This window comes from Amia ocellicauda, chromosome 5 (assembly GCF_036373705.1).
Source record: "Amia ocellicauda isolate fAmiCal2 chromosome 5, fAmiCal2.hap1, whole genome shotgun sequence".
NCBI classification, from domain to species: Eukaryota; Metazoa; Chordata; class Actinopteri; order Amiiformes; family Amiidae; genus Amia; species Amia ocellicauda.
In genome coordinates, this window is record NC_089854.1 from 16,573,250 (window position 1) to 16,588,791 (window position 15,542).

Here is a 15,542-nt window from a genome sequence, read left to right on the forward strand (position 1 = left end):
CGCGCCGCCGTCCCCGGCCCCCCTGCCCGCACTCGCCCGACCTTAAATACATCCCCGCCCGCACCGCAGCTCTCACACCCTGCGAGACACCGCCGCCGCCGCAGCCACCGCACCCTCGACGCACGGACTTCTCCCGCAACACACACAGCCAGCCATGGATCTGGATCTATCCGCAGGTACCTCTTTTCCTCCTTTCCCGGTCATGTGTGATGCTTTAACGGGCGTGTGTTGATTGTAGACTTGGCAGCCCCGCACTGTCTGCACATACGCACTGCGTGTAGCCTGCGACCGCACTCCGGCTCCTCCACACCCGCCCTGCGTTCAGTGTAGAGCCGTGGATCCCGCTCTCCATCTGCCCTCACCGCAAGCGCCATCAGCCGGCCGTCCAGTTCCTCATCCTCGCCGACCTGTCCGGCAGTGGGGACGGTAGCGAGCCTGGCCCGACGGTGGTGGGCTGTGTCGCATTACGAAAAGCAACCATCGTCATCACGTCATGCTCATGGATTGATGGATTGATGGATTGATTGATTGATTGATGGATTGATTGATTGGCACACGATAGGCACGAGATCCAACATAACGTCCCTCTCCAAGGAGGGAAAAAAGGGGAAATTAAACACTTTAGTGAGCGGGGGGGTTGTAAATGTAAATCGCGTGGAAACAGCTGCGATGAGGCTCGGGATCAATAGCATCGATGCGGCGAATGACGCACAATCAGTAGTCGAGGCAGCCGTCCCAGCTGCGCACGCAACAGGTGTCCCTTGCCGCGCACACTTTCTGCGGTCCTTTAAGCTGGGGATTTGTACTTGCGGATACGTGTGCATTTCGCTCTCCACAGATGTGGTTTCGTAACTGTAAGCCGCTTTCAGGACGCGGTGAGCGCTGGGCCCGCCGCGCCCTGCCCTCGCCCGGTTCACCTGCGCCACGGCGGTGCGGCTCCGCGGGTTGTGTCGCAGCAGACACGGAAGCCTCGCTTTTCGCACCGCGCCGACGCGCAGACCCGTCTGGTCCCTGCAGGCTTCCGTAGCCGAGGCGACGCCACTCGAGCCCTTGCCACCAGGGAGCGGAAGGCATCGCCTGCGTGTGCGTGTGCGTGTGCGTGTACCTTTGTCACTCGCTATCACTATCATATCACATGCTCCCAGCAACACACCCGCCAGCCAGCCAGAGAAAACATGCTTCACGATATGACTTTATGTACATACATGCGGGTGGATGGGTGTGCATAGTCGCAGCATAAGCAAAACTACCTTGCAACCGTGTTCGACACCTATTTCAATCATGAAATATCGCTGTATGCATCAGTGTGCTGTACAGAACATTATTCAGAGAGATGAAGAACCGCTTACAGCAATATTCCTTCCTGACAACAGCAATGTGCATAATATTTCAAATTAAAAATGCATATTAACAGTAGTCACAGGATAATGGTAGTATTAATAACCATAATGCATTACTGTAGTCTTTATAGGGATGGATGTTTGTGCTTTAGGACAGTTTTGTTAGTTTGTTAGCCGGAGTCAGATAAGTGAAGACAGAAAACAATAGGCACACCACACATACGTACACACTACACAAAGCCAACACCATCATCCGACATTACCACCGTCACCACAGCATCTCGTAGTGCGTGAACAACACCTGGTCATAAGGTTAGCCTGCCCCTTCTGAAGTCATCTCTAACCCCGCCGTTCTTTCTCCAGCGGCAGGATGCGACAAGGACAAAATCGACAAAAAATGCGCCAGCAAGGATGAAGCCGGGCACAAGAAAAAGGAGGGGAAGGGAAAGGTGAGTGTGAGAGCCCAGCTCGGTGGCATATTTGCTGCTTCTGCTACTATTTTTCCACAACGTAAAACCAATTAAAAGCTGCTCCTGCTCCCATGGTACTGTGCCCACTACAGCACCCCGGATGCCAGTGCATACAACATAATTGTGCCACCCAGAAACTGCCATGACCCTCCGGTTTGCTGCTGCTTTAGGCTTTTATTTTTGAATGCAACAAAGATATCCTTTACAGCATGAGATAGTGTGCGTCTCTTCCACTCCCAGGACACACACATCATCTGGAACGTCAAAAGCATACTCGAGTTTGTATACTCAACACATTTAAAAGGGCAAAGAAACAGCAACAGATACCTTAAATTGGTCTTTATTGAAACAATACGCATGGTATACTTTTAATCCGCTACATTCGAAAGCATAGCTACACATTTTATTGTTTATGACTCATGTAGTCAGACTAACTATTCCCTTGTTCATACAGGCTCATTTACTACATAAAGTACACGATAACAGTACAAACGCTTTACACTTCATAAAGCGTGCAATTGACGACAGTCGGTTTCACAGGTCATCCGATAGCGTAGGGCCACACCCTCTCATGCAAAGTCCCCACTATCACAGAGAAACAAAACAAGACACAGAGGCAGGGGGGAGGTGGTGGAAGGAGGGGAGAGAGGATTGACAAGAGGTGGGTAAAGTGGGTTACATTTGGGGGAAAAGACTGACCAGCTTCTCTTGCAGGACTGCAAGGATCACTGCAAAGATCACAAGGAGCACGGCAAAGAGCATAAGGATCACTGCAAAGACCACAAGGGCCATGGCAAAGACCACAAGGATCACTGCAAGGAGCACAAGGGCCACGGCAAGGAGCACAAGGGCCATGGGGGCTCCTCTTCTTCCTCCGACAGTGAGGGCGAAGGAAAGGTAACGCTCCCCACGTGCTACAGCACACACCTACACCCACAGCCCATTAATAAGAGTGAAAACATAACTTACCTACGTCTCACTGGTCAGTATACAATACATTCTTTGGGGATCCATTTTTAAATAGGCTCCAAAAATACCATACCAGCCCCTTCAGACCTGCCTGGAGTGAGCCAGTTAGGATGTCAGTAACGCCTCAACACAAGTGAGCAGGGTACTACACAAATGCAAGCTTCAACTTACCATGAAAATATATAAACAAACAGATCCCCTTTACAGCTATAAATACATCTAGGATTCCCAGGGTGGTAATGAGACTAATCTCTAACGAGACTACTTCTTCAAATGCAGGAGACGTAAAATCGACAGTATGACAGGTTAATAACCATCTCCCTGCATGGGCAGCCACCAGCCCCTTGTCCCTCAACAAGGCCACTGTTTAGTTAGAGGCTGTTATTTGCCTTTACACTGCCATCACACCCTTTCACTCAGCGACTCCACAGTTGCGGACATCAAAGCAGAAATACAAAAACAATGTGACGGTTGAACAGGTTCCGACCAGCTTCATCGCACACTCTCCTCCTAAACGATGGCAGTAAAAAAAAAAAATCACACGCATCTCCACAGACCGGGTGGACACAGAGATTGCTCCTGTGAAAAGAAAATATTTTAAAAATTACTCTAGCAAAGGGCAGCATTCACAAAAGTCATTTTATTTTTGTAATCTTGTGATTAAAAGAGTGCCACCACATGACTGCTATTCTGCTCCAGGGCCTTTTCCGTTTGACACTGCCGTGCGTTTGTAAAGGTCGACTGAGGGAGCGGAATGGAATGCACAGCGAACAAACCCACCCTGTATTCCCAGCTCTTCCGCAGGGCCCTGGAGCAAAACAGTCACTGCCATTTTGACATCACCTGCTACCAAAACACACGCATCATCTTTCAAATACACTGTGGCCTTGTGGTTCACTGCAATACAGACCCCTTCAGAATATCGACTACTGCTTACCACCACGCTGCTGCATGGTGTCAGATGCTTCAGCTCTGTCTCGCTTTCTTTCCAGCAAAAGAAGGACAAGAAAAACAAGACCAAGAAACACTGATGACTCAAAACCACCCACCCCCTCCAGTACGGCTTTTTCTCCAGTGTGAAACGTAACCGTCTCTGCCATTTGGTTCTTTTAATGACAATTAAAACTAATAAACTGTGGCTCTTACCTAACCTGCTTCTGTCGTTCTTTCTGCCGTTGCCTACTCTGCAGATTCACAGGACCCCTTCAGTGCTGCTTCTATCAACTCCAGCAAAGCACCCACAGTCTGCGCAAATACCTATTAATTCCCTATTACCTACCTATTAAAATGTCATTTCTTAAATGAAATCACAAGTTACTCCACTCGTCACCCCAGCCTCAAACTCACCTCATTGTACCTCCTCCATTCCAGCACAATTCCCCACTCTATCTTGGCGCAATAAAGAAAAGGAAGCCATCATTATATATAAAAGAGGATAAATTTATTCTTTTTCTGAAACAAAACAAGGATAAAACGCAGCAACACGGACATAGATGGCCTCGGGCTCCGTGTTAAATGCGAGGCGTGGCTGGTGTGTACACTGATATAAAAAAGACAGGCAAAGACATACAAGACGAACAAAACAACACAAAAACTATTTACAAGTCAACGTCAACTCGTGTCAGCACTCTGATCAGGAAATGCTCAGCGGCTGGTAGTTTTTAAAACTATTGGTTTAAAAATAAATATAGCCCTCCCTCCCCCCATACAAACCCTGAAATGAAAAAAAAAAAAAAAGACAAACGCATTGCACATTAGAACAAAACTTGACAAACATCCTAGTGCCCAAGATCTATCTAAGATAAGAACCTGTCTGTGTGTGGCAGAATAGTCTGGTGACAACAAAACTGATAATTCCCAACTGATGAGGGACCTTTAAGCAGGCCATACTTACAACAAACAAAACAACCTGCAGTTTCTGAAGTGCAATGGCGCTTGGTGAAATGGCGACTAACATGGCGATATAAAACGAAGGCTCGCCTTGGTGTTCCGCTCCTTCTACATCTCGCGTTGAAAGCAGCACGGCATGAAAAGTAGAGCATTTGTAAAACCAAAATTAACCAGCTGAACTAGTGTGCATATATTGGATTCCCCACTGTCACTAGTCTTTGAGGAGGAGATTCGAAACGGATCTGGTCCACTGCTGATCCACCAGTAGTACTACTATTTAAGGACCCAGCAGCATTACGATCGTCTGTTTTCCACTTGCTTGTAATGCCATTTCCAAGCAGTAACCTCACAGAATGCATACAACACAAACACTACATATGATTGGGATATCACTGCAACCGTTACAGTTATTGTTCCCCCAACTGGGTTTTTAAAGAAAAGAAAAGCCATCCTACAACTGATTTAGACTCATCTGTGTTCGGACGACAGGAAATCGGTGCTGGGCTAACGGAGTTCAGTGGAAGGTAGACGTCGATTCGTGACATTTCCGTTTCTAGAACCTCCACTTCTCGGGTACGGTCGAGGGGGAAGAGAAAAGGGCGGGACTTGGAGGGGCATGCGAGGCAAGCACCGAAGCAGAGTGGCACAACCTTGACTCAACGCTGCGTAACTTATTTATTTTTAAACGTATCCGGGGAAAAACAAAAACATAATAAACGTTAAAAAGACGCTTTAAAATTATAAACATGGGCTTAACCGCAAGGGACTTTACAGGTTTCAGAACCACAATGTAGCTAAAATGGAGGGAAAAATAACAATAAATACCCTAAATAAATACGCAAGAATCATAATTAATCTAAAACATGATTGGCAGAGTGAGGAAGTGAACCGAGATGCAGTACGTGCTGCACCCGTTACGGCTCGCCTTATCTCAAGTCTGAGCGGCAGCGGGGTGGGTGGGTGGGCACCACAGTAGGCCGATGTGCTCGTGGACGGTGGTCCCAAAGTCCACCTTGGGTGTGGCGTCTTGGTTTTGTTCCCGCACAGCTCTCAGTTTCTGAATTTTGCCCTGGACTCATAATGACTACTTTTTTCCTGCATGTGCTTTTCTTTGGGAGGGGTTTGGACATTTATTCCTTACACAGCTCAGGAGTTCATGTTATCTACAACACATACAAGGAATCTCACAGACAGTTACAATACAGGTCTGACTATGGCTTCTTTTAAACACACGATGGGGAAACTAAAGTAAGATGAGGCACCGATGGATATCCGGGACCGGGATCCATGGTCTCTGGGGGGTTTGGTCTGGGCAAAAGGCAAATCAGAGGGGCGAGGGGTGAGCGGACCCCTCAGTTACAGTCCAGTTTCCTCTCCGTGATCCTCAGCAGCATCTCGGAGTACCTCTCCAGCAGGGCCACGGTGCGCTCGTCCTTTAGCTGGCGGGAGGGCGAGGGCGTGGGTGAGGTTTCCGGCCTGGGCCCAGGGTGGCAGCTCTTGTTCGGGCTGCACACGCCGTCCAACTCCACCTGGACCGCGGAGAAGGCCTGCGAGAGGATCGTCCTCATCTGCAGCTGCTGCTCCGGGCTGTCTGACGCCGAGCGCAGCTGGAGAGGGGAGGAGAGATGGATTGAATAGCGCCAGAAAGAAAGGGTGGGGTGGGGAAGACGTGAGAGGAGAGACTGGAATAAGCAGAGACATCAATAGACATAGCAGATGGACTGGGGTTCTGTCAGAGGTTAGAGCAGGGGGCAGAGGGTGAAAGGGGGGGATTGACGAGAGGTCTCCGCGAGCTGGAGGGGTCGATCTGTGGACTCACCTTGCCATACAGGCACACCGCTTTCTTCATGCACTGCTGCAGCTCGTTCACGATCTGCTTGCAGGTCTGCAGGTTGGCCGCCTCGCTCGCGACTCCTGGACACACACGGAGGCAGAGAGAGGAGAGTCGTTATACTATTACTGGCATTGCTGTGGACAAATGGCGGTTGAAAGTTGAAACCTAAAACGGGGCAGGGGACTTGTGCGTTTCAAAACAAATCTAAGCAAACCACTGCAGGGGAGAGGAGAAGGAAAATGAAAGGCCAGTTGTATGTAGGCCCGACTATGCCCAATCTGCACGTCACAATCCACATTGGTCTTTAGCTCTAATGATCAAGCTTGCAGTACAGGGGCTCTCCTGGCCTGGTGCCCTGATATGCGGTGTAGTAAGGACACTCTGAATGGCTTCCTCTGTGCTCGACTACAAGGAAAAGCTGAAATGCTCTCAACTACAACTCAAAAGGGGCCAAGACTTGGCGTGTCCGGCATCAGAACAGAGTCAAAGGGGTGGCTACCTGTGTCCTTGGGAGCTGCGTGTTCAGCAGGCGGGGGCCCGGTCTGCGTGGAGCCCCCGGGGGGTTGGGAGGGGTAGGAGGGCCGTGGCTGCTCTCTGGAGTTTTCCGACTCCTTCCCGACGGGGGCAGGCGTGACAGTCTCCCTGGGGGCCGCTCTGGCCTGGGGCAGCATATGGTTCTGCAGTCTGGCAGGGGTCTGGGGGCTGGCAGGGCTGCTGCCGGCCATGCTGCGTCGGAGTCGGGCCGGGCTGCGGGGCATGGGGCTCAGGATCTCCTCGATGCTGCTGATGTAACTCTTCCCTTCCTTGCCCAGCGACCTCATCTCAGTGGGGGTGACCAGTGCGGGGGGGCGGACTGCATCGATCGAGCGGCGCCGGGGTTTGGGGGCCACAGGGGGCGGCTGGGAGGCGGCGAGGGGGCATTCGGGGACGGGAGCAGGTGGGAGGGGCAGGTCGAGGTGGAGGCCTGCCCTGGCGAGGTGGTTGCCTGGGAGGGGAGGGGGCTGAATGTTCACAGGAGCGGCGTGGTTACCGGCCGGGGGCAGGTTCTCTTTGTGTTCCTGGTCTCGGCCCAGGTCCGCCATGGAGGACGATCCTGGGTTGTTGGCCTTGGGCGGCTCCTCCGTGGTCTTGTTGAGGTTCTCACCCATGGAGCTGCAGCGGGACATCTTGGCGCGGGAACTGGCCGTAGGGCACATGTAGCTCTGCCGGGTTGGCCGGGCGGGGAGCGCCGGGGGCTCCTTACTCTGCCCGGGCAGAGACTGTCTGCGAGCCGCGGGGTGAGCTTTGTCCTGGGACGGCTGCAGGGTGGCAGTCTGGGAGTCGCATGAGACCACCGTCAGCGGGTTTTCTTTGAAACGATCAGGAGACGATGTCAAAGCAAAATAAAAAAATATATACAATTATAGTTAATATCCTTTCACAGGTGTAAACGTCAACAAATATGAAAGGAAAATCTGAGACACACTGGTTGAGTGCAAATCAAAGGAAGAGAGGACTCGGAAGTATGCATTCATGTTCCAAATGAAATCGCCAACTTAAATTACACAATTACCCACATTTTGATAATTTTTCTCCCTTACATTGATTTTGTCTTCCTTCAGACTAATAACTTGAGACACCAGAAAACCCAATACAGTGCAAATCACACATTTCAGGCTTTCACACCCCCCCAAGAGTGTAAAAGTATTTTGAAATGGAGAGCGCTAGAGTCCCAACCCGGCACCGACACGTGACAGGTGAGCCGCAAGTCAGAACATCATTTGCCATTTCAGAGAGACTGGCGCAACACAAACTCTCTATATCTACTCCCATACCGCCTCTTCCCAGGTTGCCCAACGAGCTCCGTGGCCGTCTACAGTTCGTTAACGAGGAGCTTCTCTTCCGTGCTGCGGAGAAGGGAGGTGTCAGACGCACAAAAACCTCTCCACGTTGCCCGATAGAACGTAACTGCCAATGGAGAGCGTCCATAGAGCACCGCCCGCAATAATGGAGCCTTCCCCTCAAAATACACATGCCTGACCCGGACACTCACCTCTGGGCTTCAGTTCTTTCTCTGAGCAGGACTCTTCCGAAACGGGCTTGTAAGCGACCTGAAAGGAAAACAAACTCATCAGCGTAACAAAACGCACCACACCTCTCCCCGCTGTACGATTCCAATAATCCGCCTTAATAATTCACATAACCCCCGGACGTAACTGTAAGAACACATTTCAGACTTATTTTAAATGTCCATCCGTGACCAAACAAACCCTGAATATGAAGGAAATGAGAGGAACTGTTTTTCCCCCATTACAGCTTCCTCACAGTTTCAATCTCAGGGTTTCAAATGACCTTTAAAGGGGAAAATTCACAAATGCTTTAATAGCAGCATCCCTCTCCCCAGTGGAACCGCTGGGTATGCGTGTGGGTGTATCTCAAGGCAAGTGGACTGTACCTCAGCAGTGCTCTTGGCCTGGCTGGGGGGCCTGCTGCTCGCATCCTCCTCCGAGATCCTGGAGTGGGACGCTCCCAGCCGGGGCACAAAGGCAGCACCCAGTCTGACAACACAGCACATGCAAAATCACAGCGTTACTAATGCACAACTCTGCACAGAAAAAATAAAACGCTAACCACCACCTTCGGACACCGTCGCTCACCTGGTGCGGCCCAGGCAGCGTGACAGGAAGCGGGTGGAGATGCTGAGGCGAGGGTTCAGGAAGATGTTCTCTGTGGACGGCTTCAGGTCCCGCAGGTCTGTGTCAAACTTCTCTGGAGGGAGGAATGGGGGGAGAAGGGTGGGAGGTATGCATTTATTAATCCTGCAACTATCTTGTTTGATGGACTCTCCCTGCACAACTTTCAAACTGAAACCACAAGTCCCTTGCCCTTGTCGTATAAAGCAACAGGGCTCTAGTGAGAAGCCCACTGGGTTGTGATGCAACCCAGAACTCCCTGCTGCTCTCTAGTTGCAGCAGACAGGGCTGCAGTGGGCCGCAAGCTGTGGGCCAGACGTACCATTGGAGAGGTCGTCCCCCAGCATGCCAAAGTGGTGCAGCAGAGAAGTCTCCTGTTCTGGGGTCATGCCGGGGCGAGGTCCTGCCTCCTCCTCCTCTTCCTCGTCAACTCCAGAGCTGCCCGCTGAGCTCACCTGACTCAGGGAATCCACATCTGAGAACGCAAGAGCGAGAGAACGATGAAATATGAAACCTAGAGAAATATGCCTATGCGTTTGTGATCTGTGTGTGCCACATTCCGGGATTCGGTCCGTGCATGTGTCTGCGTTCCCCAGAGAGAGGTGGCACTATGGCTCACCGTCTTGGTGCTGATCCTGGCTGAAGGCCTGGCTGCCAGCCGAGCCCACGCAGCAGGCGCTGTCCGGGCTGAGCCCCTCCACTCCCCAGGCGCCCCGCCTCCGCACCGTGCCCTCCTTACACAGCTCCTTCACATCAAAGTCACTGTGGTGACACACACACACACACACACACACACATACATTACAGCACAGCACAATGCCTATATTGTTATAGTTCAGAGAATCCTTAAAGAGATCAGTAATTCAAAAGACATACAATATCGGTTACTAGTTACTAGAATCGGTTACTAGTAATGACATCAACACTATACTTAGCTATACTACTTCACTCTTCATGTTTGTAATCTCATCACAGCTTCTACTGTCGGGCCCAACATGTCCTTGGGGACTTTCCCAGCTGAGCCACTTCAAAGCCACATGTTTATAGAGCGATCGAGGCATGTGTGTTTTTGTGTGTGTGTGGTGCCATACCTGTCAGTGGCAGTGGACAGGGCGGTGCTGTTGGCCGGGTACAGCACGTCGTCGCTGGTTTCTGGGGAGTCCAGATCCTGGGGGAAGAGATCCTCACAGTCCGTCAGCTGCAGGAACCCCGGCCGCTGGAAACTGCCCACGAACTGGCCCTCTGCCACCTGCAGCCACACACCGAAAATGCAGGGAGGGAGTTATGTACAGTAAACTAATGAGAAAGGGAGACAGGCTGAAGGATAGACTGCTCCCCCACCGCCCCGCTCACCCTCCGCCTGTCAGGCACAGTATGGTCAAACTGGGCACAAGTACCAAACTGAGACGCGTTGCTGCTCTACGGTACTCGCCTGTCTTCCAGTGGGCATCAGTGTCTCTTGGCTTCTGCCCACGTCCCTCGGTGTCTCTTCCCCACCCCCACTCTCTCCCTCTTTCAATCTCTCCTCTCTCTCACGCTCTTCTCTATTGCTACTGTGTCTGAATTTTCCTCAGTCCATCTCAGTCTGCTCAACTGGTCGGTGGACGGCTGGTGCTCTCTATTATAGGGAGCACTGGACTGCAGCTGTCTTTTAGAGTGCAGTGCTGAGGCTAGGAAATCCCCTTTCACTGTCCCCCCCCTCTCCATGTCTGACATCATCCTTCACTACCAGACTCTGACACCACTGCTCACACACTAAAGGGGAAGGGGGGATGGGGGGGGGTGACGTAATGGAGCATTCCAGAGAGAGGGATACTAAGCACAGACAAACTCCATAGAAAAACACTTTAAAAAACAATGGCTTAAAATGAAAGCGAAAAGGAAAGGAACGGACGTGCAACTTTTCTACAGACCCTGGCAGCGACTGTCATAAAAATGTCTGATCCAATGCCAAAGCAAAAGTGAAAAAGATCAATTGAGAGACTGTCTCGCTCCCCACTCCCTTCTGTCAAATAGGATCTAGTAAAAGAAGGGGAATAAAAGAGAAAGAAAAATAGGACACTACATAGTCAGACACAAACAGTCAGGACTGACCTCTCCCTCTCCCTCCTTCTCCTCCTCTTCCTCCTCCTCCATTCCCAGCAGACTGTCCAGGCTCTGGGGGTGGAAGTTGGAGTCATCGGGGGCCGGACTGTCCTGGGAGGGGCCTTCCTCTCTCTGGGGGCTGGGGGACATGGGCAGCTGCAGGCTGTGGGTGGCCAGCACGGTGCGGATGGCCTGGGGATCTGACTGCTCGGCCCAGCGGCCCCGTGGACGGTAGGGGTTCTGCTCGGCGGCAGGCTGCTCCACCGTCTCGTCCGCTGAACTCTCGGCGGCACCCTGTTGCACGCACGGACAGACACGCTCAGTCAGACGCACGTGGTGCTGTTGGCATGTGTAGTGAAGCAGATCACAGTTGTTTGCCACTATACAGGTATGCATGCAGAGGGGTCTTCTGAATATCTATTAGAAAAGGCCTTCTCCACTGCCCCTTTTCCAATGGCATATCCAAACCGAGCCTGAACCAAGCCAGAACCTAGCCAAGCTGGTCGGGTACGGGCTGGATGGTTTTCCTCTGCAGTACCTGAGCTCAGGTAAATGACGTCACACACTGTAGACATTGAGAGTCGTATGCATGATGCTAAAAGATAGGCAGGCTTTTCAAATGACAGCAATGCAGAATCTTGGGAGTGTGGTTGTTTTTACATTACATTTTTATATTTTATTTTTTGCAAAATGGAATTGAGAACCAAGATAAGAGATAAGAGATAAGCTTCACAACTCAGACAGACACCATTGCCTTCTCATTGCTATGTGATGAAGAGTTCAGTTAACTCCTCCCCCTGACCCTGGCTTCTCAGCTCCGACCCAGTACCAGGTAAGGAACGGGGACAAAAATTCTTCCTGGTTCAGGGTGGGCCCAACAAAATTGCCAGTGGGTCAAGTGCCGCATCACGCCAGCCTGGTTCCAGGGTCGGGTCAGATGCCACTGGAAAAGGAGTATAAGGGCACAAACTGGGCCCTGTAATCCAGAGATTGCTGCTGGGGCTTTCAAGATACAGGTGGCTGTGACATTTCTGCGTGCTGGGATATTAAAAAAATTCACAAACATCTAGGCTGTAAACCTACAGGAACACACTTCCACCATTTGACAAAAAATAGGTCTCGTCTCACACAGACCTAGCCTTCCAAAGAACAGTTTCACACACTATTTATAGACAAAGCACTTGCCCTAACTGCAAATTGGTGTGCTGCCTTAACCCAATGAATGACCTCAGTGAACTGGTCTCACTTTGCCCAAGGTTACAAGAGGGAGATATTTCCCAGCACTCTTGGGCAATAATGCACCCCCACTATAACCCTGTCCCATGTGTTGTGTAACTCTGAAGCTGGGGAAATTCCACCCTAGTAAAATTCCACTGTTTAATGTCTAGTCTGCCCAAATGTTCTTGGGTATTGCAGTGTTTTCACTACCATTATACTCATGAGCCGCCCCCCTTGAACAACACGAGGGAAAAAACCTTGGTCACCTTCTATGCTAATAGGCAGCTGCCATTGACTGCTCTTGTAGGTGGGGTACTTTGGTTGGACAGGGGTTCAACTCAAAAGCTGACTTGTACACCAAGTCTTTGTAGCAGTTTTGCCTAGCTGTATACAGTGCTTTATATTCTTGACTTAAATCGCAGTTAATCTGAATGGTCTTGTATCAAGTCACTTTTATAGGAGGTTCCTTTCTTACAGTTGTCAAAGCATACACAAAGCAAAATACCCACACAATTCCTTTTTCCTTTTTGAATACATCATTAAACTAAACAAGAACAAGAAAAATACAGCGCAGTACAGTGCTCTTCAAACTAGATATTTCACAGGACTGATAAAACTGACAGCACTGTGAAAGGATTTTTAGACCTCAGCTAGGCTGATAAATATGAATGAGACTCTTTCCAAGTCAGACTTACCAGTCTTTTAGCCCACATCGGCAATCTCCCATTGGTCTGCAGGAACATAGGGTCCAAGAAATCTGAAGGACAAACGGAAGAGAACCTGTGATGGGGACTATAGACCGAACTATATTTACAGACCAAATCAAAAAGCTGTGGGGTTAAGAGTACTCTTTTCAAAATAAACTTTAATTGACTGTACCTGTAATACAGCAGCCTAAATAAATAAGGTTCATTCCAATACGAACTGCCTCATTTAAACATCATATCACCCAACGGATAATCAAACCCCTGCCCGTTTATCCTCCCTGTATCTTTTGCTCCCTCACCAGGTTGGGAGGTGTCCCTGGCAGGGGTCTGCAGGGACTCTTCCTCCTGCTCATCCTCACTGATGCCCCCTTCCTCCTCCATCGCCTCTTGCTCCTCGCCCGTCTGTGCCAGGGTGCTGCGGGGCACGGCAATGTAGGTCTGTCTCCTGGGGTGGAGACACAGAGACCATAAGACACGTCTATATAGGACTGAATATTGCAAACATCCTTCTTTAAACAGAAATCTGTGGCTGGCCAAACAAACTGCCTTCCATGTTAATGACAGCAATTTGATAACACTGCAAACAAAAACACGTCATGACTATTAGATTATACGAACATAGCCATAATATACATATTTCACCAAGCAGATTACAATAAGCTATAATAAATACAATGTACAACTAATTAAAATGCGTCCAGTAACAGATCCGCTCACAACAATACAGACTACAACATTTCAACTTACTCTACCACAGACACACACACACTGGGCAGCAGATGGCGCTGTAGACTACTGTAATCATCACTTACTCATTTTATTAGTTCTGTTCTCAACTGTATTCACATGTGGAGTCACTTTTGCATAGTGATTATTTTAAGCTCATTAATGTTGTGCCTGCAGGAGATTGTAAGCCAGTGCTTGTACAATGAGTCTGCTAAATGAGGTCTAACCCACTTAGGTTCAATGAAATTAAGTTTTAGTTCATAGGAATGCGACTGTATTATGGCTATTCAGATTCCCATTGACCTTGTAGCAAGAACTAGGTTTCACAGGAATGTGCCAGAACCAGCAACAGGAATGTCAGCAGGATAATGCAAGATATTAAGGCTGACTAACAAAGTTGGCAGTAGACCTTGCCCTGTAGATTGAGATAAACAGCACCTGAAAATATGTGATGGGGAGATTGTCTTTTAGTAGGACTCTTGTTTTTCTCTGTTCAGGAATAAGATCACTGCTGGTAGACAGAGAAATGTTTTTTTCCCTGAAATCTTACACCGGTTCTTGATTTAAATAGACCTGCAAAAGGTCCAGGGCAGCCAGGTACATCTCTGTGCATAGGTACGTTAAATAAACCGAGAATGCAAATATGGGCTGCCTTATTCATTAAATGTGTTCACTGTCACTCGTCCTTGTGGGCGGTACCTGATGGGGTCGGGTTTGGCCGAGGTCTTTGGCGCCCCCTGCTGGAGCCCGCTGTGCCTGATCTCAGACAGCCTCTTCCTCATAGAGTTGGTCATCTGGGAGTCCAGCCGCCACACAAACACGCAACTGAGGAAGACAATCACGTGCATTACACGTGCACGACATGAACACCATGTCACCGGCTCCAGCTCACTTCAAAATCCTCAAAATCACCTGTAATTGCATTTCCTTTCATCTTTTCCTTTTGCACGTACACAAACAGCAATGAGCGCTTTACTGTGCCTGCCACTGACAAATCCCAGTCTGAATCGTTATACTGAGAAGGATTTCAATAATCCATCAAGATTATCCCTCAACTCTGAGAAGATTCGGTAAAAACAAACTTTTAAGTGTAAGTAAAGGGATTATATGAAAGCATATCAAAGTAATCTTCCAGAAACTACTGTTACTACTGTGTATGTATAACTGTGTACGTGTGTGTGTGTGTGCGTGTGCGTGTGTGTGTGTACGTGTGTGTGTGTGTGTGTGTGTTTACCTGTCTCCTGCAACAGTGATCAGGTGCCTGCAATCCTGACTGAATCTCATCCCGGTGACAATCTCTGAGGAAACAGCACAGAGGAACCATGACGAGACAGACTAAGAGACAGAGACACGGACAACACTAATGCTGCTGATGCAGCAGCAAAGGGTAGCCAGTGTCAGAGAGACACGCAGCTGGACAGACGCTGGGTACCTGAGTGGCCGAACACGGTGGCCACGCACTCGCCCGTGTAAAAGTCGAAGATGCAGATGTTCTTGTCCGAGCAGCTGGTGGCCAGGAACATGCCAGAGGGGTCCATCTGAACCTGAGAAGACGAGCACAAGGCACAGAGGGGAGAGGGACGTTAACACCAAACGTACATGGACACTGCGCCATCTTGACCGATTTCATA

General features: G+C 49.8%; 2 protein-coding genes across 3 annotated transcripts in view; one reads left to right on the plus strand and one right to left on the minus strand.

Moving 5' to 3' along the window:
* Window positions 1–4: 4 nt before the first annotated feature.
* LOC136749573 (uncharacterized) lies at window positions 5–3,929 on the plus strand. The gene is made up of 4 exons (XM_066703993.1): window positions 5–176; window positions 1,704–1,789; window positions 2,525–2,707; window positions 3,772–3,929. Exons 1-4 carry the CDS (start codon window positions 155–157, stop codon window positions 3,808–3,810), a joined length of 330 nt encoding a protein of 109 aa, XP_066560090.1. The 5' UTR covers window positions 5–154; the 3' UTR covers window positions 3,811–3,929.
* wdr62 (WD repeat domain 62) overlaps window positions 3,778–15,542 on the minus strand; it is a 24,933-nt gene continuing 13,168 nt past the window's right edge. The window contains exons 17-32 of one of the 2 annotated variants that reach the window (XM_066703990.1): window positions 15,344–15,455; window positions 15,146–15,209; window positions 14,611–14,736; window positions 13,485–13,630; window positions 13,174–13,235; window positions 11,270–11,554; window positions 10,267–10,424; window positions 9,795–9,937; window positions 9,498–9,650; window positions 9,140–9,251; window positions 8,938–9,040; window positions 8,536–8,593; window positions 8,318–8,389; window positions 7,003–7,851; window positions 6,489–6,583; window positions 3,778–6,276 (exon numbers count right to left, since the gene is read on the minus strand). In XM_066703990.1, coding sequence (XP_066560087.1) covers window positions 6,022–6,276; window positions 6,489–6,583; window positions 7,003–7,851; window positions 8,318–8,389; window positions 8,536–8,593; window positions 8,938–9,040; window positions 9,140–9,251; window positions 9,498–9,650; window positions 9,795–9,937; window positions 10,267–10,424; window positions 11,270–11,554; window positions 13,174–13,235; window positions 13,485–13,630; window positions 14,611–14,736; window positions 15,146–15,209; window positions 15,344–15,455 — 2,793 coding nt within the window. In that variant the 3' untranslated portion in view covers window positions 3,778–6,021. The remainder of the gene's footprint in view (window positions 6,277–6,488; window positions 6,584–7,002; window positions 7,852–8,317; window positions 8,390–8,535; window positions 8,594–8,937; window positions 9,041–9,139; window positions 9,252–9,497; window positions 9,651–9,794; window positions 9,938–10,266; window positions 10,425–11,269; window positions 11,555–13,173; window positions 13,236–13,484; window positions 13,631–14,610; window positions 14,737–15,145; window positions 15,210–15,343; window positions 15,456–15,542) is intronic. The other variant, XM_066703991.1, reaches the window with a different exon arrangement.